General features: G+C 42.6%; 2 protein-coding genes across 2 annotated transcripts; both read right to left on the bottom strand.

Annotated features, from left to right (window-relative positions):
• Positions 1-2,226: 2,226 nt before the first annotated feature.
• LOC148881280 (pyruvate dehydrogenase (acetyl-transferring) kinase isozyme 2, mitochondrial-like) lies at positions 2,227-14,992 on the bottom strand. The gene is made up of 12 exons (XM_088989390.1): positions 14,691-14,992; positions 14,230-14,371; positions 12,804-12,875; positions 11,646-11,830; positions 11,193-11,282; positions 10,625-10,702; positions 10,423-10,499; positions 10,256-10,354; positions 8,062-8,175; positions 6,977-7,090; positions 5,588-5,747; positions 2,227-4,840 (listed from the first exon to the last, which is right to left on the bottom strand). The coding sequence occupies exons 1-11, from the start codon at positions 14,806-14,808 to the stop codon at positions 5,604-5,606; spliced, it is 1,233 nt and encodes a 410-aa protein (XP_088845516.1). The 5' UTR covers positions 14,809-14,992; the 3' UTR covers positions 2,227-4,840; positions 5,588-5,603.
• A 599-nt stretch (positions 14,993-15,591) lies between these two features.
• LOC148881279 (pyruvate dehydrogenase (acetyl-transferring) kinase isozyme 2, mitochondrial-like) lies at positions 15,592-17,769 on the bottom strand. The gene is made up of 4 exons (XM_088989386.1): positions 17,741-17,769; positions 17,480-17,673; positions 17,019-17,160; positions 15,592-15,667 (listed from the first exon to the last, which is right to left on the bottom strand). The coding sequence occupies exons 2-4, from the start codon at positions 17,595-17,597 to the stop codon at positions 15,592-15,594; spliced, it is 336 nt and encodes a 111-aa protein (XP_088845512.1). The 5' UTR covers positions 17,598-17,673; positions 17,741-17,769.
• Between the last annotated feature and the right edge of the window lie 5,675 nt (positions 17,770-23,444).

The raw sequence follows: 23,444 nt of genomic DNA, 5'->3' as shown, positions 1-23,444 counted from the left end.
CGGGGCCGGGCCAGGAGCATTTGGAGGGAGTGTTTGGGCCGGAAATACTAAACCTAAAGCATTAAAGGACAACCGACGCCTCCGTACAAGTTATGTCCATAATTTATAAAATCACTTCAAATGACTTTGACTGAGCGTATTTTACAAAGATTCCACAGCATATAGCTATAGTTTACGTTTTAAGACTTGCGCTGAATATTCATGAAGTCTTGTTTTCGAGTTGATGACGACCCCCATGTGACGTCACGTTTGGACCGCCCCTGACCAAGAAAGCGACACACAATGCATTTTGGGTACTTTGTTTGGTCTGAAAACTTCGTGTTGATCCTTGTTGATGCCGAAATTAGAAGGAAAACACATAAATAACGCCATGGTGAATCGTTGTGTGTTGCACCAAGACAACTATTTGATATTCGCTGACACAAATACTTGTCACAATACTTTTTGAGAGTTGAAATATACAGTGTGATCATATCAGAGAGATTCCCTGTTTGGAATCGACTTTTAAGTGGTTGCATTTAGAAAACCTCCTCAAGAGGAGGTTATTGTAAAGTGGCTGTAATATTTAGATTTAGAGAGTTAAATATTTTGGAATTGAAAATGTTTTGCTTTGGGATAAAACCAACCATTTTTTTAACATTGAAGGATTATTTCAAATTATAATGTGTAAGACTCTGACAGGGTATTTTACGTTTCTAAATGATATGTCATGAAAATAATGTCATGATGTGCGTCTTAAATGTCATGATTTGCGTTTTCAACAATGTAATGATGTGCATCTTCAATAATGTCATGATGTGTGTCTTCCGCCATATTTACTTAGCCTGTAGAACAGACATGGACAAACTACGCCCCTCGGGCCACATACGGCCCGTGAGGCTTTTTAATCCGGCCCGCCAAACTTGCCCAAATTATAGTAAAAACAGTGTCTGAAACTCATGACAAAAAGTTAGCGGACAACGGGGCAGGTAACTGAAAAGTTACCTGCCCCATTTTTCACAACTTGAAGCAAAATGAGACAACTCATCACATTAAAAAAAATGTCACAAAGTATAAACTTTTTAAATCAAGAATGTACCTACTACAAATGCTACCTTGCTTAATTTACGGTAAATGTGCATGGCTGTAGATTTTTCTGCAGTAGTCAATTGTCATTGTGGTGCACAATGCAACGTTTGCATTGCTTCCTATGAGCCACTAAGTCCCTTTCATAAGTCTCACGTACACTTTACAGTCACGGTTTAATGTAAATTTACGTTTTGTTGCGTCACATATGTTGTTAGCTTCTTTTGAATCTTTCTTCTGGGCTGAGGTTCTGTGCATCTATTTTGGAAAATAACATGCAATTGCACGACTTTATAACGCTTGCGAAAGTCCGGAAGAAAGAAGCAGGCTTCTGATTGGCTGCCGTGCCGAGTATGCAAATTTCAAATGCAGGTAGCCTATGTTTGTGTGCTCGGCGACGGTACACGTGTATTGTTTGCGCATGAAGGCGAGGGCGTCAGTGGAGAGTTTGTTGAGTGCGCGGTCAGGACAAACCATCTATCATTTGGCGGAATTTAAGACAAGTAGGTATTATTGAGCTTGAATATTTCGTTGTGTAATAATATGTTTTGAATGTTGAAAGTGATTCCATTTTTCAATAAATGATGATTTCTTTAACTTTGCCCCTTCAATGAAAACTTAATTAAAAACAGAAGCAATCTTGTTGATGAGAAGGTTTCTTCAGCCGTCATCTGTACAAAAGTGAAGGTTTCGGACGTTTCGCCTCCTATCCAAGAGGCTTCGTCAGCGAATATCAAATAGTTGTCTTGGTGCAACACACAACGATTCACCATGGCGTTATTTAGGTGTTTTCCTTCTAATTTCGCCATCAACACGGATCAACACGAAGTTTTCAGACCAAACAAAGTACCCAAAATGCATTGTGTGTCACTTTCTCGGTCAGGGGCGGTCCAAACGTGACGTCACATGGGGGTCGTCATCAACTCGAAAAAAGGACTTCATGAATATTCAGCGCAATTCTTAGAACGTAAACTATAGCTATATGCTGTGGAATCTTTGTAAAATACGCTCAGTCAAAGTCATTTGAAGTGATTTTATAAATTATGGACATAACTTGTACGGAGGCGTTGGTTGTCCTTTAATGCTTTAGGTTTAGTATTTCCGGCCCAAACACTCCCTCCAAATGCTCCTGGCCCGGCCCCTTTGTCAAATTTTAGAACCCAATGCGGCCCGCGAGTCAAAAAGTTTGCCCACCCCTGCTGTAGAATACCTTCTGATACACAGAGTGAACCAAGTTCATTCTTGGAGCCATCTGTTAACCCTGATACACTGCTTACTGGAGACTTTCTGGAGACAGACTGATAAAAGCTAGGAATTGTTTTGGAAGAATGTCGCCTCGGTGTCGCGCCATAGTGTTGATATCGCCCTTTTGATGAAATAAATATGTTGTGTGTCCATGATGTGAACACACTTGTGATCATGCAGTCATTGTCTGTAAATCATGTGTCTGGATTATTCTGCAAATAAACTCTTTCGAAGGTACTGTTCATCAACTCCAGCCTTTATTTGGATTACCAAAATACCCATCATCCAAAGCCAAGAAATGTGCACGTTGGGTGCTCATCATTTGTTCCAGCTTCAGCTGTTGTGAAAGCGCTATATAAATCAATATGTTTGTATGTAGACAATAATCCGCCATGTTAATTGAAAATACAATACGCATGTTTAAGAGGCTAAACGTAAAAAGCAAGGTAGTTCGTCCCTTTGTGTTTTCTGCCTAAACTCAGGTTTTACTTCCAGCTGAAATAGTTACTACAAGTAGAGAAAAGTGATTGGCTTTTACAAATAGCACCCTGAACATGGTTTTGGTTATAAAATTTGCCTGCACAGATTGATAGTTCGAGCAAATCCACTTGATGCTAGTTTTAATTTTAAAAACATAGCTGCCATGTTCAGAGACATTGTGGATTTTTGTCAAATTAATCATTTGTAACGGGTAAATGTGGTATCTTAAAGTATTGAGAGCAGCAACCTGGGACTTTTCAAAACAATCTCCAATGTCAGTCTAGATCAGACATGAGCAAACTATAGCCCGCCGAACTTGTCCAAATTATAGTAAAAACAGTGTCTGAGAGTCATGACAAAATGTTAGCGGACAACAGGGCCGACCACTCTGAAAAATTGCCATAAAGAAAGACGAGAAATCCCCCCCCCCAAAAAAAAACAACAAAAAAAAAACATTGTCACAATGTATGTTTTTTTTTAAATTAAGGCTGTACCTACCACAAATGCTATATTGCTTAATTCATGGTAAATATACATAGCTGAAGATTTTGCTCCAGTTGTCGATTGCCGTCATGGTGCACGATGCATTTTTTGCGTTGCGTTGTCTGCTACAAGCCACTGAGCGCCTTTCATAACTCTCAGATACACTTTACAGTCACGGTATAATGTTTACGTTTTGTAGCGTCACACATTTTGTTATCTTCTTTTGAATCTTTCTTCTGGGCTGAGGTTCTGTGCATCTATTTTGGAAATGATATGCAAATGCAGACCTTATAACGCTTGGGAAAGTCCGAAGCACGAAGCAGGCTTCTGATTGGCTATGTGGCCTATGTCTGTGTGCTTGGCAACGATCACGTGTACTATTTGCGTGTGAAGGTGAGGGCGGCCGTGGCGAGTTTGTATAGTGCGCGGTCAGAACAATCCATCCATGATTTTGTTTGAGTTTAACACAAGTAGATATTATTGAGCTTGAGTATTTCATTGTGTAATAATATGTTTTGAATGTTGAAAGTGATTCCATTTTTCAATAAATTTGGATTGGGAGATTTGCTTTTATTCGTCTCGCAGTGGAGAAATTGACATTTCACAGCAGCAAAGTTGCAGTAAATGTTGATTTCTTTAACTTTGCACCTTCGATTGAAACTTAAAAACAGACGCAATCCTGATAAATCACAGTGCGTATGTTATTTCAATCGATTTCCATTTCCGCCTCCCAGTATCTGCGAAATAGTATGTAAATGCCATATCTTGCATATTCCTTGACACAAATTTATTAACTGATAAGGGCTATTTTTCACATTTGAAAGACAGTTAATAAATTGGGTTTCAATGTTCTTACTGTGCTATGAGGTTTGCACACACTACATTTAATGCTTTAGGTTTAATATATCGGGATCAAACACTCCAAATGCTACTGGCTCCCCTCTGTCAAATTTTAGAACCCATTGTGGCCCGCGAGTCAAAAGGTTTGCCCACCCCTAGTCTAGATAAAAACATTCAAGTTATTATTTGATCAAACCTAATGTAGCCACAAGGGGGCACAAGCCAGTGTCTTATTGTGTCGGTCCCAAGCCCGGATAAATACAGAGGATTGTGTCAGGAAGGGCATCCGACGTAAAAAGCAGCAGATATTTAAACAGCTTCTTCCCCCAAGCCATTAACTCTTTTAACTCTTTCAACAGTAGCCAAAATGGAACTGTATAGTGCCACTTAGCAGTTTTTTTGACGACGATACTAGTGCAGTGTGTTCTACCGGAAACAAATTCCTTGTGTGTTCTACATACTTGGCAATAAAGATGATTCTGATTCTGATTCTGAAAATTTTTGCCAAAACAAATATGCGAATCAAACCTATGAGGAATTTAAGGTGGAGGTGGGACTCCACCAGGGGTCAGCTCTGAGCCCCTTCTTGTTTGCTATGGTGATGGACAGGCTGACAGACGGTATTAGACAAGAATCTCCTTGGACCATGATGTTTGCAGATGACATTGTGATCTGTAGCGAGAACAGGGAACAGGTGGCGGAGAAACTAGAGCTGTGGAGATATGCCCTGGAAAGGAGAGGAATGAAGATCAGTCGCAGCAAGACGGAATATATGTGTGTGAATGAGAGGGATCCAAGTGCAAGAGTGATGCTACAGGGAGAAGAGATAAAGAAGGTGGAGGATTTTAAGTACTTGGGGTCAACTGTCCAGAGCAATGGAGAGTGTGGAAAAGAGGTGAAGAAGCGTGTCCAGGCAGGCTGGAGCGGCTGGAGAAAATTGTCAGGTGTGATGTGTGATAGAAGGGTTTCAGCTAGGATGAAAGGAAAAGTGTATAAAACCGTGATGAGACCAGCCATGATGTTTGGACTGGACACAGTGCCACTGAAGAAAAGACAGGTAGCAGAGCTGAAGATGTTGAGGTTTTCTTTGGGAGTGACCAGGTTGGATAGGATCAGGAATGAGTACATTAGAGAGACAACTCATATTAGAGGCTTTGGAGAGAAAGTCAGAGAGGCCAGACTGAGATGGTTTGGACATGTCCAGAGGAGAGAGTGACTAATATCGGGAGAAGGATGCTGAATCTTGAACTGCCAGGCAGGAGACAGAGAGGAAGACCGAAGAGGAGGTTTATGGATGTGGTCAAAGAGTACATGAAGGTAGCTGGTGTGAGAGAAGAGGATGCACAAAACCGGGATAGATGGAGGACATTGATTCGCTGTGGCGACCCCTGAGGGGAAAAGCGGAAAGGAAAAGAAGATTTGATCAAAACTGGCCAAATAGTTTTCTGTCCCACCCCATTATTTTCTCCACTACCTCCCACAGTTCGCCATCACTGAATCCTCTCGACTCTGCCCAGTTTCTTTGGCTCCTTGCTGGGCATGCACCAATCATCGGCCTCGCTGCTGGACTGGTAATGGCGCAGGGCGGACTTGTTGAACACGGGGAGCCTCTCCACCGACTCAGAGGACAGAGCCTGTGAAATGTTCGCAAGCGAGGACACTTATGACTCTTGAAAGCTTTCATTGGAGATACCAATTTGCTACACGGTAATAATTCAATAAGGTTGACGCTTAGTTTCTATATCAGCTATTTTACTAGTTTGTGAAAGCTGTGTTAACACTGATAGAATGGTGTTACTTTTCCACCACATTGTTACTAATCCTGCCGCGTCATCAACTATATTTCGGTGTATAAGGTGCACCCAAAAGCCTTGATTTTCTTCAAAATATGACCGAGCGGCTTATACGCAAGTGCGCCTTATATGTGAAGTCATATTGAGCCACAACAGCCCTCACAAGACTGTCAGCCGCTACCTACTCCATTTAGCCCCTGTCAAAAAAGTAGTGCGCAACACCAGCCTCTAATGTAACACCTTATGTGGTGTGCCTTATATTTGAAAAACTATATTTTGAAACATTTTGTATTCACTGAAAATGCTCCTTATAGTCCGGTGTGCCTTATATATGGAAAAAGTTTGAAAATACACCATTCATTGCCGGTGCACCTTATATATGGAAAAAGCTTGAAAATACACCATTTATTGCGGGTGCACCTCATACTCCGGTGGGCCTTACACACCGGAAAATACGGTAATATTGAGCCACAACAGGTCTCACAATGACTGTCAGTGGCCACCAACTCCATTTAAGAAGTCGTAGAAGAAGTCGTGCATAATCCCAGCCTCTGCTGTAGCGCTTTATCATCCCTTATACTTGGAAAACTTAAAAAAATTATATATAATATTTGCAAAACTTTTTTTCATTCATTGAAGGTTCGCACAGGGGGACACAAGCCAGTGTCTTCTTGTGCCGGTCCCAAGCCCGGATAAATACAGAGGGTTGTGTCAGGAAGGGCATCCGATGGATATGCTTGGCCAAAACAAAAAAGATGGAGGACACTGATTCGCAGTGGCGACCCCTTGAAGGGAAAAGCCGAAAGGAAAAGAAGATTGAAGGTTCGCCTTATATATGGAAAAAGTTTGAAGATACACCATTTAATGGGGGTGCGCCTTATATACCGGAAAATACGGTAAATATCATGCCTAACCCTTTGCACAATTTCCAACTACCATCTTGTGAGAACACATCGTTTACAAAAGGGCACATCCGTCATCAAGTGCGAAGGTCTTGTGTTTCATTACTCTATGCCTATGCCATCAACCTATGGTTATTTTAGATAGGGGATAATTTGTGCTGTAGTCACCTTTAAGTATATGACAGCTGACGTTCCGTAGCCTTCCATAGAGTAGAGCTGCAAGTCTCCTTGGAAATACTTGGCATAGAGGCGGGAGATTGGGAGCCCATAGCCAAAACCGGCCTTTGAGGGGTTGAAGGAAAGAATAACAGCATTTGAGGAGCATACCAGTTCCGCTAGACTTGATAAATAGTCGTTGAGTTGCCCTAAAAAGGGGGACTTGCAGTTGCAGTGGTTACATCTTGGACACTTTTAGAACATAATTTACAAACAGTGTGCCTATAAAGGACAACCGACACCGCCACACAAGTTGCGTCCATAATTTGTAAAATCACTTCAAATGACTTCTATTGCACGCATTTTACAAAGATTACACCGCATATAGCTATATTTTATGTTTTAAGACTTGCGCTGAATATTTAGGAAGTCTTGTCGTGACATCACGGAGGGAACGCCTGTGACCGAGAAAGGGACACACAACACATTTTGGGTACTTTTTTTCATCTTGTGTTGATCGCGAAATTAGAAGGAAAACTACATAAATAACGCGATGGTGAATCGTTGTGTGTGTCGCAGCCAATTGCGGTAACACACATAAAGAAGGTCTAAGTTTACACAAATTTCCAGCGGACAAATCAGGCCATTTCCAACAGAGCTTGTGCGCCATCTTGTGCATTTTCTGGGCGCTACATTGGAGTCTAGACGGCTTGAATGGATACGGAAGAACTTCTTTAATCGATTGCAAACATTTATGATTTTCTCTTCACAACTATTTGAATCATATTCATAACTGGATGAGTAACAAGAAAGCATCTTCTCCGAATCTGAACTCTCTGAAGCCATTGTTTTGATTCAGAAGCAAGGCAGTGTGTGACCAATAGTGACGTCACGAACAAGGGGCGGGAATTTCTGAATCGGCCCAGTTTCGAGCTCATTTTGTGGCAGTTTTGGGACACTTGAAGTCATTTTTATTGGTGTTTTGCATTTGACTAAAATATCAGCGTGCGTGTTTTCGGTATTTTAGATGTTGTAAAAGTTTTTCTGATGACAGTTAGGAAACAAAATAATGGTGTCGATTGTCCTTCAAGTCTCACCAGAGGTGCGTTCCGAGAGTTGTCTATGTGTACAGGACTCGGAGCTGTGGAGTACATATAGCTAAACAGCCGCTCAATCTTCCTCAGGGGGACGCCACATCCTCTATCTGACATCTAGAAATAGAACGATTGAGTAAGAATGGTCTGAAAACAAAATAGTTCTGCGGGAGAAACTGCTGCGTGAACTCATTCACCTTGATTGTCAGGTCCTCAGTGCCCAGTGAGATGCGCACTTTGATGGCAGGCAACGATGGGCTCGTCTCATGCGTTTCGACTGTTGCCCGCATTGCATTCTGAGAGAGAACATCGTAGATTGTGAGCGGATGTGGCAAAAATAAAAGGTTCACCGTTGGCTGCTTACCTTGAAAAGCTCAAATAGCATGTGGTAAAGATGCGATGGCACATAAACGATGTGGAGGGGCTGGTCTGGGGTTTTGGCTGTGCAATGTTGATCAATTAAAAATAAATAAAAAAGAGAGAAGAAATTTAAGTCGAGTGTATTAAACCTACCTAAAATCAAAAAATACAATACTGCATGGAACAAATGGTTCTTTCCGACTTACCGTTTACTTGTGTGACTTCCATATCTGGTGAGGTGAGGTAATACTGCTCACATAGCATCTTGGACGTTTCATAGGCATCTTTTTAGGTAGAAACCAATACAAAAAATGTTACAACCATGAAACCAAGGCAGAAAAGGGAAATGACAGCAGGAATGCACGGATCCATCAGGGAAATTAAAAAAGGGGGCCGGTTGGCCCCCTGGTGCAATTTCCAACTACCATCTTGTGAGAACACATCGTTTACAAAAGGGCACATCCGTCATCAAGTGCGAAGGTCTTGTGTTTCATTACTCTATGCCTATGCCATCAACCTATGGGTATTTTAGATAGGGGATAATTTGTGCTGTAGTCACCTTTAAGTATATGACAGCTGACGTTCCGTAGCCTTCCATAGAGTAGAGCTGCAAGTCTCCTTGGAAATACTTGGCATAGAGGCGGGAGATTGGGAGCCCATAGCCAAAACCGGCCTTTGAGGGGTTGAAGGAAAGAATAACAGCATTTGAGGAGCATACCAGTTCCGCTAGACTTGATAAATAGTCGTTGAGTTGCCCTAAAAAGGGGGACTTGCAGTTGCAGTGGTTACATCTTGGAAACTTTTAGAACATAATTTACAAACAGTGTGCCTATAAAGGACAACCGACACCGCCACACAAGTTGCGTCCATAATTTGTAAAATCACTTCAAATGACTTCTATTGCACGCATTTTACAAAGATTACACCGCATATAGCTATATTTTATGTTTTAAGACTTGCGCTGAATATTTAGGAAGTCTTGTCGTGACATCACGGAGGGAACGCCTGTGACCGAGAAAGGGACACACAACGCATTTTGGGTACTTTTTTTCATCTTGTGTTGATCGCGAAATTAGAAGGAAAACTACATAAATAACGCGATAGTGAATCGTTGTGTGTGTCGCAGCCAATTGCGGTAACACACATAAAGAAGGTCTAAGTTTACACAAATTTCCAGCGGACAAATCAGGCCATTTCCAACAGAGCTTGTGCGCCATCTTGTGCATTTTCTGGGCGCTACATTGGAGTCTAGACGGCTTGAATGGATACGGAAGAACTTCTTTAATCGATTGCAAACATTTATGATTTTCTCTTCACAACTATTTGAATCATATTCATAACTGGATGAGTAACAAGAAAGCATCTTCTCCGAATCTGAACTCTCTGAAGCCATTGTTTTGATTCAGAACCAAGGCAGTGTGTGACCAATAGTGACGTCACGAACAAGGGGCGGGAATTTCTGAATCGGCCCAGTTTCGAGCTCATTTTGTGGCAGTTTTGGGACACTTGAAGTCATTTTTATTGGTGTTTTGCATTTGACTAAAATATCAGCGTGCGTGTTTTCGGTATTTTAGATGTTGTAAAAGTTTTTCTGATGACAGTTAGGAAACAAAATAATGGTGTCGATTGTCCTTCAAGTCTCACCAGAGGTGCGTTCCGAGAGTTGTCTATGTGTACAGGACTCGGAGCTGTGGAGTACATATAGCTAAACAGCCGCTCAATCTTCCTCAGGGGACGCCACATCCTCTATCTGACATCTAGAAATAGAACGATTGAGTAAGAATGGTCTGAAAACAAAATAGTTCTGCGGGAGAAACTGCTGCGTGAACTCATTCACCTTGATTGTCAGGTCCTCAGTGCCCAGTGAGATGCGCACTTTGATGGCAGGCAACGATGGGCTCGTCTCATGCGTTTCGACTGTTGCCCGCATTGCATTCTGAGAGAGAACATCGTAGATTGTGAGCGGATGTGGCAAAAATAAAAGGTTCACCGTTGGCTGCTTACCTTGAAAAGCTCAAATAGCATGTGGTAAAGATGCGATGGCACATAAACGATGTGGAGGGGCTGGTCTGGGGTTTTGGCTGTGCAATGTTGATCAATTAAAAATAAATAAAAAAGAGAGAAGAAATTTAAGTCGAGTGTATTAAACCTACCTAAAATCAAAAAATACAATACTGCATGGAACAAATGGTTCTTTCCGACTTACCGTTTACTTGTGTGACTTCCATATCTGGTGAGGTGAGGTAATACTGCTCACATAGCATCTTGGACGTTTCATAGGCATCTTTTTAGGTAGAAACCAATACAAAAAAATGTTACAACCATGAAACCAAGGCAGAAAAGGGAAATGACAGCAGGAATGCACGGATCCATCAGGGAAATTAAAAAAGGGGGCCGGTTGGCCCCCTGGTGTCTGGAAAGGGGGCCAAATTTTAAAATTGAGGGGGCCCGATTTAACTAGATTGCCCAAGTATACAAAACAGACGCAAGTATACAAAACTAATTGAAATAAACCAAAATGCTTTGATTGGAGCATTATATTTCTAAGACGCATCCTTGATGATGTACAGAAACATTTATGATGCTTCTAGTCTTCAGTGAACCAGTTCAACCTCAGTAAATCCTGTCCATAAATCTAATGATAACATCATTCGACAGGCAGGCCTTTATGTTGACCATAAAAATGTAATTAAATTCAAACAATCTGTGGCAAAACAGATGACACATTTAGTGTGTGTGTATGAAAAAGAGAACCGAGGACCATCATTCATTACCTTTTACGACCTCCACAACATCGCAAGTGGGATCAATGCTGCCGATATGCTTGGGGTGTGCCGGGTTCACGCTGCCGTCAAAGATTAATGCTACATAACACAATGCAGAAAACGTTTAGAAATCTTCATGCAAACGCACAACTCTAATGATAGTTCGTTGTATTAAGTTCATCCTGTCTACTTGATATCTAATTTAAAACAGATTCTTTACTTACAGACAGTGTATTGTAGGTGTGACATGTTTCGGCGTCTACTTCCCCTTTGTCAGAGCCGAAACATGTCAGGTATTTGAAACACCTACAATACACTGTCTGTAAGTAAAGAATCTGTTTTAAATTAAATCTAATGATAGTTTACCGCTACAAAAAATACATCCAATACTTGAATATTACACTTGAACATAAAGCAAGCGTGAGGATGAGCTCACTGATAATCACCAAATGCTATACTGACTGTGCTGGTTCATGAGCATTCGCGTGGAGATGCGACTCATGTAGAAGCGGTCCAGAAAGTACTGCACGTTCTGGTTGGTCACGGGATCCACCCCAAAGGCCTCCTTGAACTCTACCACGCCCTGAGCCATTGTGGGCACCACGTTGTTGTGTCGATTGCGGATTTTGATCAGAGTTTGCGTGAAGCTGAGAATAAAAACATGGATGTACTGTACAGTATCAGTTATCCAGCCCCGCCCCAAAAATGCAGTATAAATACTACAGACATAGCTTTATTCATAATGGATTGATGAAGTGCTGAATTTAAATGCCATTAACTCATTTGCTGCCATTCACAAATTTATTCGGGAATTGAAAATGTGACGTAGAGCGCAGTTCTCGAATTAGTTCGGGTTTTGTTTTTTTTCTTGCTTGGGTGCCGGTAAAGCGCTGACCAGACCACTGGCAATGTTTTTTCCCTTCCACAAGGGGGCTGCATTCCCCTTTTTTTCATGTTCGCGCTATGTTCCAGCTTCAGCTGTTGTTAATGTGCTATATTAACTAATATGCACAGTATGTATTGCATTGTATATTGGACAGCCGCCCTCATTTTGAGCTCATATAACTCCAGACCCATATAATTTAGGAAATAACTTTTTTTTTGATGAAAGAAGAGAGTCTACGGTTTCTTATGCTTCGCTGAATGTTTGTGTAGTCCTATAACTCAATATCTGTGGTTCCTGGAATTCGAGTGACAACGACAAAAACCCTGGCACTGGACTGGACACATTTTTGCATATCATCTGGCAGTGAATGAGTTAAACCTCCTTCCTTAATTAAACTTTTTTTTTCTAGAGTATGGGTTTGATTCTTCTTTTCCTATCGGCTTTTCCCTTCAAGGTTCGCCAGAGTGAATCAGTGTCCTCCATCTTCAGAGGTTTGATTCGCATGTTTGTTAATTTCTATTATCATTTTGGAGGCTATTATATTTATTGCTGATATATTGTGTTTGGTGGCAAAATATATCAAACTTATTCTGTTAGACTGTGGAACAGTTGGTAACATTAATACAGTTTGAGCATAAATAAGTTGGTTGAAAATAATTCTAAATAAGCCCATTAAAGTGGATACCCAACGCAACTAAAAAGTTGCATATGTGTTTTTCATATAAATGGCTTACCCTGTCAGGCTGTCCTTATCATCTGGATCTTTCTCTAAAAATTCAACTAGCTCCAACAAACTCTGTGAATACCTATGAGAAGCAAATACACAACACTGAAGATGACTTTGGATTGTTACGTGTTAAAAACACTGAAAATACAGTTTGTTACAGTATAAACATTTGGTTCGTGATACATGATGTTGTAAATGCAGGCCAGTAAATGTTGTAGACTGCACATGCTGTAGTGCTGAGAAAGTAGGTGAAAGGTGAACAATGCAATTATGTCTGTCTTGTGCTGACCGTCAAATGACCCTCACTTTACTTCCTGTCATGGGAACATCTGTTACAATGAACCAAAGCACCAAAGTCGCCTTGGTTGAACTCCACATGTACAGTACTGCACAACGGAGAAAGTGTCAGTGCAATGAAGCATGAGGGCTATAAGGGCCAAATATATATACACGTGTGACATGTCGTGAAACAGGCCGGGGGAAGTCTTCTGACTGACCTTTTCCCGTAGAAATGACTTCACGTGACTTGTGCAGAAACATAGCAGATAGCGATGACAAAATAACAGTCGGAGCAAAGTCTGTCGTGGGGGATTGCAGTCTAACGTGTTGTTATTTAATGACCCTCAGATATCATACCAAAAATGTAAGAACAAAAGTTTAGAAAAATAACTATGCTAAACTGATGTAACGGGTAGTAGTTAAAAGCCAAGTGCGATGTAAACTTGACCAACTATCTTTTGAGAAATGCATACAGTAGAGCTAAAAATATTCAGTCATTTTTTTAAGTCTTTTCTTTTTTTATTGCAACCCACCCAGGTTCATAACATTCACACTGAGGTACACCCAGTGTGAGTGACTCTGGAGTCAATGTGGGTGAAGTTTCTTTTCCAAGGTCGCAATGACACATGACTCGGACAGAGTGCGAAGCCAAGAGTGGACTGCATGGCTACTGGGCGACCTGCTCTGCTGCTACCTCAGCCACAGCCATACCAGACATGCACAAATTTGATTTTTGAAGACACTATCAATACAACATTTGTGGTACAAATACATGTGAGGTGTACACGATAAAAGACGCCAACATCTCTTTTCATGAGAAAAGTTGAAATAACGATATGGGAAACTTCCAGTGCCGTCAGTGTTATCCAATTTGACAGAAATCATGAGGCCTCTATCACATGCATGTCATGATAATTAATTGATGGAGGAACGTTTGATACCGTTTTAATTCCAAAATTGGAATACTGGAATTAAAATGTTTAGTTAGGCATATAGACTGGCTGGCTTGGACAGTTTATTTTGTTACATAAAGAGTAGCAACCAGGCTGACACAGGTTGCTTTTGACATTGAAGCTGGAAATTTGGGCTGTATCCGTCACAGATTCTGGATGCAATATTGGGCATAGAAAGAGAATGCGCCTGATGTGTCTTACCAACTTGTGAGGAGTTTCAAAGAAGGAGTGCTGAGGAGCTTATCCGGAAGAAAATCAATTTCCTTCATGATGTTCGCAAGCCTGACAGGGAGCTCCTGCCTCAGGAACACGAAGGAGGTCTTCTCGCACGCATTGGCAGAGCCTGTAGTCAGCATGCGTCAAACAAAACAACTTAGCAAACAAACTTTGACCCAATTCTATCAAATGATGATGGAGATCCTGTTCCAAAAGACCATAGACTGAAGAATTGTGCAATTTGTACTCTTTATCAAACAATATGAGTAACTTATTTCAAAAAGTGAGTTCTAACTATTTCAAATCGTGTATTTTTTACCATTTGAAATATTTTGAACGAGCATAGCAATTCACGTCAAGAGTTTAATCAGTGCCAGAAAGCACAGCTGTCCTTGAGAGGTTGCAAGACACCTGGCAACGTGATTAACTGTCCTGGAAACACTTACCGAAGTCAATGAATTGCTTCATCGACAAAGGCGACGGGGAGAACTTGGAAAACCTCTCCACTTGCTTCGGTATTCCGGCAACTGAGCTGTTTTTCATGAGAAACCGTGCGAACTTCATGGTTGTTGTTCCGAAAGAGCCCAGTTTGTCACAAACGCTCGTTCCCCTCAACACGCTCCAGTTTGCCGCCGTATGTCTAGCACAGTGAAAGAAATTGCTTGGTTAACATTGCCAATTGAATGTTAAAATTAGCAAAATATTACTTTGTCGCTGGCGGTGTCCACCTGGCATGTTTTGACCTACCAAAAATTATGTTTGAACAGTATTTGTTGTTGGGCGGAGACGACGACAGATTGACTTCGAATCGCACCAATGGCCGCCGTGTTTCCGAGGATTGGGCGTGACGGAAGGTTATCAAGAGACAACGTAGAGCGCACCTAATACACCAGTCTCCCCACTGTGGGAGAACGCACGTTGTATTTTTTTTGTATTTACATTGTCTTCTTATTTATAATAAAAACCCGTTATACTATCAGAGTTGTGCCCAGCTAATGCACTTGCTTGAGAAATAACGTCGGAGGACATAACCAAGAGACCGAATTACCTGAGGTCAATGAAATAAATTAATCCGCGGCAGAAAACGGCTCCTGTTTTGTTGGTCACGTTGACGATCGATTAAATTGTAAGCATCGTGTATGAATATTAAAACATCTCATCCAATTTGTGCAGTGTCCTCAAGTAAAGTGACATTTTTCTGTCTGCAGAACAAATTAGTCTTTTTGCACACTTTTTACTCGTAATAATAATAATACATTTTATTTCAAGCGCCTTTCAAAACACCCAAGGACACTTTACAATAAAAACAATAAAACAAAGCACATATGTGTTTTTCATATAAATGGCTTACCCTGTCAGGCTGTCCTTATCATCTGGATCTTTCTCTAAAAATTCAACTAGCTCCAACAAACTCTGTGAATACCTATGAGAAGCAAATACACAACACTGAAGATGACTTTGGATTGTTACGTGTTAAAAACACTGAAAATACAGTTTGTTACAGTATAAACATTTGGTTCGTGATACATGATGTTGTAAATGCAGGCCAGTAAATGTTGTAGACTGCACATGCTGTAGTGCTGAGAAAGTAGGTGAAAGGTGAACAATGCAATTATGTCTGTCTTGTGCTGACCGTCAAATGACCCTCACTTTACTTCCTGTCATGGGAACATCTGTTACAATGAACCAAAGCACCAAAGTCGCCTTGGTTGAACTCCACATGTACAGTACTGCACAACGGAGAAAGTGTCAGTGCAATGAAGCATGAGGGCTATAAGGGCCAAATATATATACACGTGTGACATGTCGTGAAACAGGTCGGGGGAAGTCTTCTGACTGACCTTTTCCCGTAGAAATGACTTCACGTGACTTGTGCAGAAACATAGCAGATAGCGATGACAAAATAACAGTCGGAGCAAAGTCTGTCGTGGGGGATTGCAGTCTAACGTGTTGTTATTTAATGACCCTCAGATATCATACCAAAAATGTAAGAACAAAAGTTTAGAAAAATAAATATGCTAAACTGATGTAACGGGTAGTAGTTAAAAGCCAAGTGCGATGTAAACTTGACCAACTATCTTTTGAGAAATGCATACAGTAGAGCTAAAAATATTCAGTCATTTTTTTAAGTCTTTTCTTTTTTTATTGCAACCCACCCAGGTTCATAACATTCACACTGAGGTACACCCAGTGTGAGTGACTCTGGAGTCAATGTGGGTGAAGTTTCTTTTCCAAGGTCGCAATGACACATGACTCGGACAGAGTGCGAAGCCAAGAGTGGACCGCATGGCTACTGGGCGACCTGCTTTGACCTCTCAGCCACAGCCATACCAGACATGCACAAATTTGATTTTTGAAGACACTATCAATACAACATTTGTGGTACAAATACATGTGAGGTGTACAAGATAAAAGACGCCAACATCTCTTTTCATGAGAAAAGTTGAAATAACGATATGGGAAACTTCCAGTGCCGTCAGTGTTATCCAATTTGACAGAAATCATGAGGCCTCTATCACATGCATGTCATGATAATTAATTGATGGAGGAACGTTTGATACCGTTTTAATTCCAAAATTGGAATACTGGAATTAAAATGTTTAGTTAGGCATATAGACTGGCTGGCTTGGACAGTTTATTTTGTTACATAAAGAGTAGCAACCAGGCTGACACAGGTTGCTTTTGACATTGAAGCTGGAAATTTGGGCTGTATCCGTCACAGATTCTGGATGCAATATTGGGCATAGAAAGAGAATGCGCCTGATGTGTCTTACCAACTTGTGAGGAGTTTCAAAGAAGGAGTGCTGAGGAGCTTATCCGGAAGAAAATCAATTTCCTTCATGATGTTCGCAAGCCTGACAGGGAGCTCCTGCCTCAGGAACACGAAGGAGGTCTTCTCGCACGCATTGGCAGAGCCTGTAGTCAGCATGCGTCAAACAAAACAACTTAGCAAACAAACTTTGACCCAATTCTATCAAATGATGATGGAGATCCTGTTCCAAAAGACCATAGACTGAAGAATTGTGCAATTTGTACTCTTTATCAAACAATATGAGTAACTTATTTCAAAAAGTGAGTTCTAACTATTTCAAATCGTGTATTTTTTACCATTTGAAATATTTTGAACGAGCATAGCAATTCACGTCAAGAGTTTAATCAGTGCCAGAAAGCACAGCTGTCCTTGAGAGGTTGCAAGACACCTGGCAACGTGATTAACTGTCCTGGAAACACTTACCGAAGTCAATGAATTGCTTCATCGACAAAGGCGACGGGGAGAACTTGGAAAACCTCTCCACTTGCTTCGGTATTCCGGCAACTGAGCTGTTTTTCATGAGAAACCGTGCGAACTTCATGGTTGTTGTTCCGAAAGAGCCCAGTTTGTCACAAACGCTCGTTCCCCTCAACACGCTCCAGTTTGCCGCCGTATGTCTAGCACAGTGAAAGAAATTGCTTGGTTAACATTGCCAATTGAATGTTAAAATTAGCAAAATATTACTTTGTCGCTGGCGGTGTCCACCTGGCATGTTTTGACCTACCAAAAATTATGTTTGAACAGTATTTGTTGTTGGGCGGAGACGACGACAGATTGACTTCGAATCGCACCAATGGCCGCCGTGTTTCCGAGGATTGGGCGTGACGGAAGGTTATCTTTTTTTGTATTTACATTGTCTTCTTATTTATAATAAAAACCCGTTATACTATCAGAGTTGTGCCCAGCTAATGCACTTGCTTGAGAAATAACGTCGGAGGACATAACCAAGAGACCGAATTACCTGAGGTCAATGAAATAAATTAATCCGCGGCAGAAAACGGCTCCTGTTTTGTTGGTCACGTTGACGATCGATTAAATTGTAAGCATCGTGTATGAATATTAAAACATCTCATCCAATTTGTGCAGTGTCCTCAAGTAAAGTGACATTTTTCTGTCTGCAGAACAAATTAGTCTTTTTGCACACTTTTTACTCGTAATAATAATAATACATTTTATTTCAAGCGCCTTTCAAAACACCCAAGGACACTTTACAATAAAAACAATAAAACAAAGCACATAACAATAAAACCATAAGTAAAATGATACATAATAAAATAGCAGATAGAACTAGACATTGAAAGCAATTTTAAACAAGTGGGTTTTGAGGTGAGCCTTGAAAATAGGGAGGGAGTCAATATTACGGATGTTGGGTGGAAGTGAATTCCAGAGTTTGGGAGCAGAACGGCTGAAAGCTCTGCATCCCATCGTGGTGAGATGGGCAGAGGGCACATAGAGGTGAAGGGAAGATGAGGATCTGAGGGACCGAGAGGGAACAGAGATTTGACGCAGGTCAGAAAGATAGGGAGGGGCAAGGTTATGGATGGCTTTTGAATGTAAACAGAAGTATTTTGAATTCGATACGATGTTTAACAGGTAGCCAGTGGAGTTGCTGGAGGACAGGGGTGATGTGGTGAAAGGAGGGGGTTCTAGTGATGATCCGGGCTGAAGAATTTTGGACGAGTTGGAGTTCATGGAGAAATTTCTGATTGATACCGAAGAGAAGTGCGTTGCAATAATCGATGCGGGAGGTGACGAGACTGTGGAAAAGGATAGCAGCGGAGTGAGGAGTGAGCGAGGGACGGAGACGATTAATATTATGGAGGTGGAAATAAGCAGACCGAGTTATGTTATTTATATGGGACTGAAAAGATCGTGAGCTATCGAGGATGACACCCAGGCTCTTGACCTGAGGGGGGGGGGGGGGGGGCACGGTTGAACTGTCAATGGTGAGAGAGAAACTGGTAGTTTTGTGGAGGGTGGATTTGGTACCGACAAGGCGAAGTTCGTTTTTTCCACTGTTAAGCTTGAGAAAGTTATGGGAAAGCCAGGATTTAATTTCTGAGAGGCAAAGTGAGAGGGATGAAGGTGGAAGAGAGGCGTCGGGTTTGCTGGAGAGGTAGAGTTGGGTGTCATCCGCGAAGCAGTGAAAGTGAATGCCAAACTTACGGAAAATATTGCCAAAAGGAAGTAGGTAGATAATAAAGAGAAGTGGCCCCAGGACAGACCCTTGAGGCACACCAGAGGACACCGGAGAGGACCGTGAGGTGAACAAGTTGATTTGGATGAATTGTGAGCGATCAGAGAGATAGGAATGAAACCAGCGGAGTGGGGTGTGGGTAATGCCTAGGGTGGAAAGTCTGTCGAGCAGGATAGGGTGGGAAATGGTGTCAAAGGCTGAGGTCAGGTCGAGAAGGATGAGGATCGAGAGTGAACCGGCATCGGCTGTCGGGCCGGGAAAGATCGCCGCAAAAGAACGAGGAAATACCGACACGTTCTCCCGTCCGTCATCATGGGGAACGTGAGATCGCTCCCAAATAAAATGGACGAGCTGGCGGCGCTAACGCGACATCAGAGGGAGTACCGGGAAGCCAGCTTGCTACTCGTCACGGAGACATGGCTTTCGGCAATCACTCCAGACGCCCACGCAGAGTTGGAGGGCTTCCAACTCGTACGAGCGGACAGAAATGAAGGCAGCGGTAAGCAGAAAGGAGGGGGGATTGCTGTATTTGTGAATGACAAATGGTGCAATCCTGGGCACATCACGGTGAAGGAAAAACTTTGCACTCGGGACATCGAGCTGCTAGCCGTTAGCCTTCGGCCGCATTACCTGCCACGGGAATTCTCACACGTCATAGCCGTGACGACGTACATTCCCCCTACCGCAAATGGCGGCGCTGCCTCCGATGCCCTCATATCTGTTGTAAACAAGCTGCAAACCCAGTCCCCCAACGCCTTGTTTATCATCTCAGGGGACTTCAATCACATTTCCCTGAAATTCTCCCTCCCAACATTCACACAGTATGTAACTTGTGCCACCAGAGACAATAACATATTGGACCTATTTTATTCAAACGCCAAGGATGCATACAAACCCTCCCCCCTCCCCCCTCTCGGAAGAGCAGACCACAATATGGTTTATCTCCAGCCTGTGTACCAGAGGCAACCAGCTGTGACCCGCACGATCAAAAGATGGTCCACAGAAGCTGAAGAAGCTCTGCGGGACTGTTTTGATTCAACCAGGTGGGAGCTCTTTACTGAGATTCATGGGGAAGACATTGACTCACTCACCAACACCATCACAGACTACATTAACAGTTTGCCGCCGTATGTCTAGCACAGTGAAAGAAATTGCTTGGTTAACATTGCCAATTGAATGTTAAAATTAGCAAAATATTACTTTGTCGCTGGCGGTGTCCACCTGGCATGTTTTGACCTACCAAAAATTATGTTTGAACAGTATTTGTTGTTGGGCGGAGACGACGACAGATTGACTTCGAATCGCACCAATGGCCGCCGTGTTTCCGAGGATTGGGCGTGACGGAAGGTTATCAAGAGACAACGTAGAGCGCACCTAATACACCAGTCTCCCCACTGTGGGAGAACGCACGTTGTATTTTTTTTGTATTTACATTGTCTTCTTATTTATAATAAAAACCCGTTATACTATCAGAGTTGTGCCCAGCTAATGCACTTGCTTGAGAAATAACGTCGGAGGACATAACCAAGAGACCGAATTACCTGAGGTCAATGAAATAAATTAATCCGCGGCAGAAAACGGCTCCTGTTTTGTTGGTCACGTTGACGATCGATTAAATTGTAAGCATCGTGTATGAATATTAAAACATCTCATCCAATTTGTGCAGTGTCCTCAAGTAAAGTGACATTTTTCTGTCTGCAGAACAAATTAGTCTTTTTGCACACTTTTTACTCGTAATAATAATAATACATTTTATTTCAAGCGCCTTTCAAAACACCCAAGGACACTTTACAATAAAAACAATAAAACAAAGCACATAACAATAAAACCATAAGTAAAATGATACATAATAAAATAGCAGATAGAACTAGACATTGAAAGCAATTTTAAACAAGTGGGTTTTGAGGTGAGCCTTGAAAATAGGGAGGGAGTCAATATTACGGATGTTGGGTGGAAGTGAATTCCAGAGTTTGGGAGCAGAACGGCTGAAAGCTCTGCATCCCATCGTGGTGAGATGGGCAGAGGGCACATAGAGGTGAAGGGAGGATGAGGATCTGAGGGACCGAGAGGGAACAGAGATTTGACGCAGGTCAGAAAGATAGGGAGGGGCAAGGTTATGGATGGCTTTTGAATGTAAACAGAAGTATTTTGAATTCGATACGATGTTTAACAGGTAGCCAGTGGAGTTGCTGGAGGACAGGGGTGATGTGGTGAAAGGAGGGGGTTCTAGTGATGATCCGGGCTGAAGAATTTTGGACGAGTTGGAGTTCATGGAGAAATTTCTGATTGATACCGAAGAGAAGTGCGTTGCAATAATCGATGCGGGAGGTGACGAGACTGTGGAAAAGGATAGCAGCGGAGTGAGGAGTGAGCGAGGGACGGAGACGATTAATATTATGGAGGTGGAAATAAGCAGACCGAGTTATGTTATTTATATGGGACTGAAAAGATCGTGAGCTATCGAGGATGACACCCAGGCTCTTGACCTGAGGGGGGGGGGGGGGGGCACGGTTGAACTGTCAATGGTGAGAGAGAAACTGGTAGTTTTGTGGAGGGTGGATTTGGTACCTGTCAGCGAGTTTTGTCGTAGGTGAGAAGTTATGGGAAAGCAGGATTTATTTCTGAGATGCCAAAGTGAGCAGGCAGAAGGGAGAGGAGGTCGGTTTGCTGGAGAGGTAAGTTGGGTGTCATCCGCGAAGCAGTGAAAGTGAATGCCAAACTTACGGAAAATATTGCCAAAAGGAAGTAGGTAGATAATAAAGAGAAGTGGCCCCAGGACAGACCCTTGAGGCACACCAGGTACAACCGAGAGGACCGTGAGGTGAACAAGTTGATTTGGATGAATTGTGAGCGATCAGAGAGATAGGAATGAAACCAGCGGAGTGGGTGTGGGTAATGCCTAGGGTGGAAAGTCTGTCGAGCAGGATAGGGTGGGAAATGTGTCAAAGGCTGAGGTCAGGTCGAGAAGGATGAGGATCGAGAGTGAACCGCATCGGCTGTCGGGCCGGGAATGATCGCCGCAAAAGAACGAGGAAATACCGACACGTTCTCCCGTCCGTCATCATGGGGAACGTGAGATCGCTCCCAAATAAAATGGACGAGCTGGCGGCGCTAACGCGACATCAGAGGGAGTACCGAAGCCAGCTTGCTACTCGTCACGGAGACATGCTTTCGGCAATCACTCCAGACGCCCACGCAGAGTTGGAGGGCTTCCAACTCGTACGAGCGGACAGAAATGAAGGCAGCGTAAGCAGAAAGGAGGGGATTGCTGTATTGTGAATGACAAATGGTGCAATCCGCACATCACGGTGAAGGAAAAACTGCACTCGACATCGAGCTGCTAGCCGTTAGCCTTCGGCCATTACCGCCAGAATTCTCACATCATAGCCGTGACGACGTACATTCCCCCTACCGAAATGGCGGCGCTGCCTCCGATCCCCATATCTGTTGTAAACAAGCTGCAAACCCAGTCCCAAGCCTTGTTTATCATCTCAGGACTTCAATCACATTTCCCTGAAATTCTCCCCAACATTCACACAGTATGTAATTGTGCCACCAGAGACAATAATATTGGACCTATTTTATTCAAAGCCAAGGATGCATACAAACCCCCCCCCCCCCCTCGAAGGCAACCACAAAGGTTTATCTCCGCCTGTGTACCAGAGCAACCACTGTGACCCCACGTCAAAAGATGGTCCACAGAAGCTGAAGAAGCTCTGGGGCTGTTGATTCAACCAGGTGAGCTCTTTACTGAATCATGGAAGACATTGACTCACCACCAACACCATCACAGACTACATAACTTTTGTGAACAAAACACCGTACCCCCAGGACTGTGCGGTGTTTTGCCAACAACAAACATGGATTAATCCCGACATAAGTCCTCCGAAGGAGAAAAAAGCTTTTGTGTCGCAACAAGAGGAACTGAAGGCCGTGCGATCAACTGAGGAGGAAGATCAGAGAGGAAGAAGGCCTACAGGAAAAAGGAGGAGCAGCTGCAAGCCAGCAATGTCGCTGTGTCGAAGCCTGAAAAACATCTCAGGCCACAAAAGCCCAGTGACATTGAACGAAAAAGACAAGGACGCAGATGAAATCAACCGCTTTTTCAATCGTTTGACAAGACCCAGCCCCCGGCCCACCGTCAACTTCACCTGTACTGCACCTGCACCAACCTCACTGTGGCCTTACCCT

This window comes from Hippocampus bargibanti, unplaced genomic scaffold (assembly GCF_051943395.1).
Source record: "Hippocampus bargibanti isolate YZ-2025 unplaced genomic scaffold, ASM5194339v1 Contig00090_ERROPOS177943, whole genome shotgun sequence".
NCBI lineage: Eukaryota > Metazoa > Chordata > Actinopteri > Syngnathiformes > Syngnathidae > Hippocampus > Hippocampus bargibanti.
The sequence above is the reverse complement of the archived record's forward strand: the minus strand, read 5'-3'. Positions and strand labels throughout refer to the sequence as shown.

Bases quoted from the DNA above. Each gene is read 5' to 3' on its own strand.
- LOC148881280 (XM_088989390.1), bottom strand. From the start codon at position 14,808: ATGAAGTTCGCACGGTTTCTCATGAAAAACAGCTCAGTTGCCGGAATA. The intron at 12,876-14,229 runs GTAAGACACATC...TGCTTCTCATAG, and splicing joins TTGAAACTCCTCACAAGTTG to GTATTCACAGAGTTTGTTGG. The intron at 11,283-11,645 runs GTCAGTATAGCA...TGTGTTATGTAG, and splicing joins AATGCTCATGAACCAGCACA to CATTAATCTTTGACGGCAGC.
- LOC148881279 (XM_088989386.1), bottom strand. From the start codon at position 17,597: ATGAAGTTCGCACGGTTTCTCATGAAAAACAGCTCAGTTGCCGGAATA. The intron at 17,161-17,479 runs GTAAGTGTTTCC...TGCTGACTACAG, and splicing joins GAAGCAATTCATTGACTTCG to GCTCTGCCAATGCGTGCGAG. The intron at 15,668-17,018 runs GTAAGACACATC...TGCTTCTCATAG, and splicing joins TTGAAACTCCTCACAAGTTG to GTATTCACAGAGTTTGTTGG.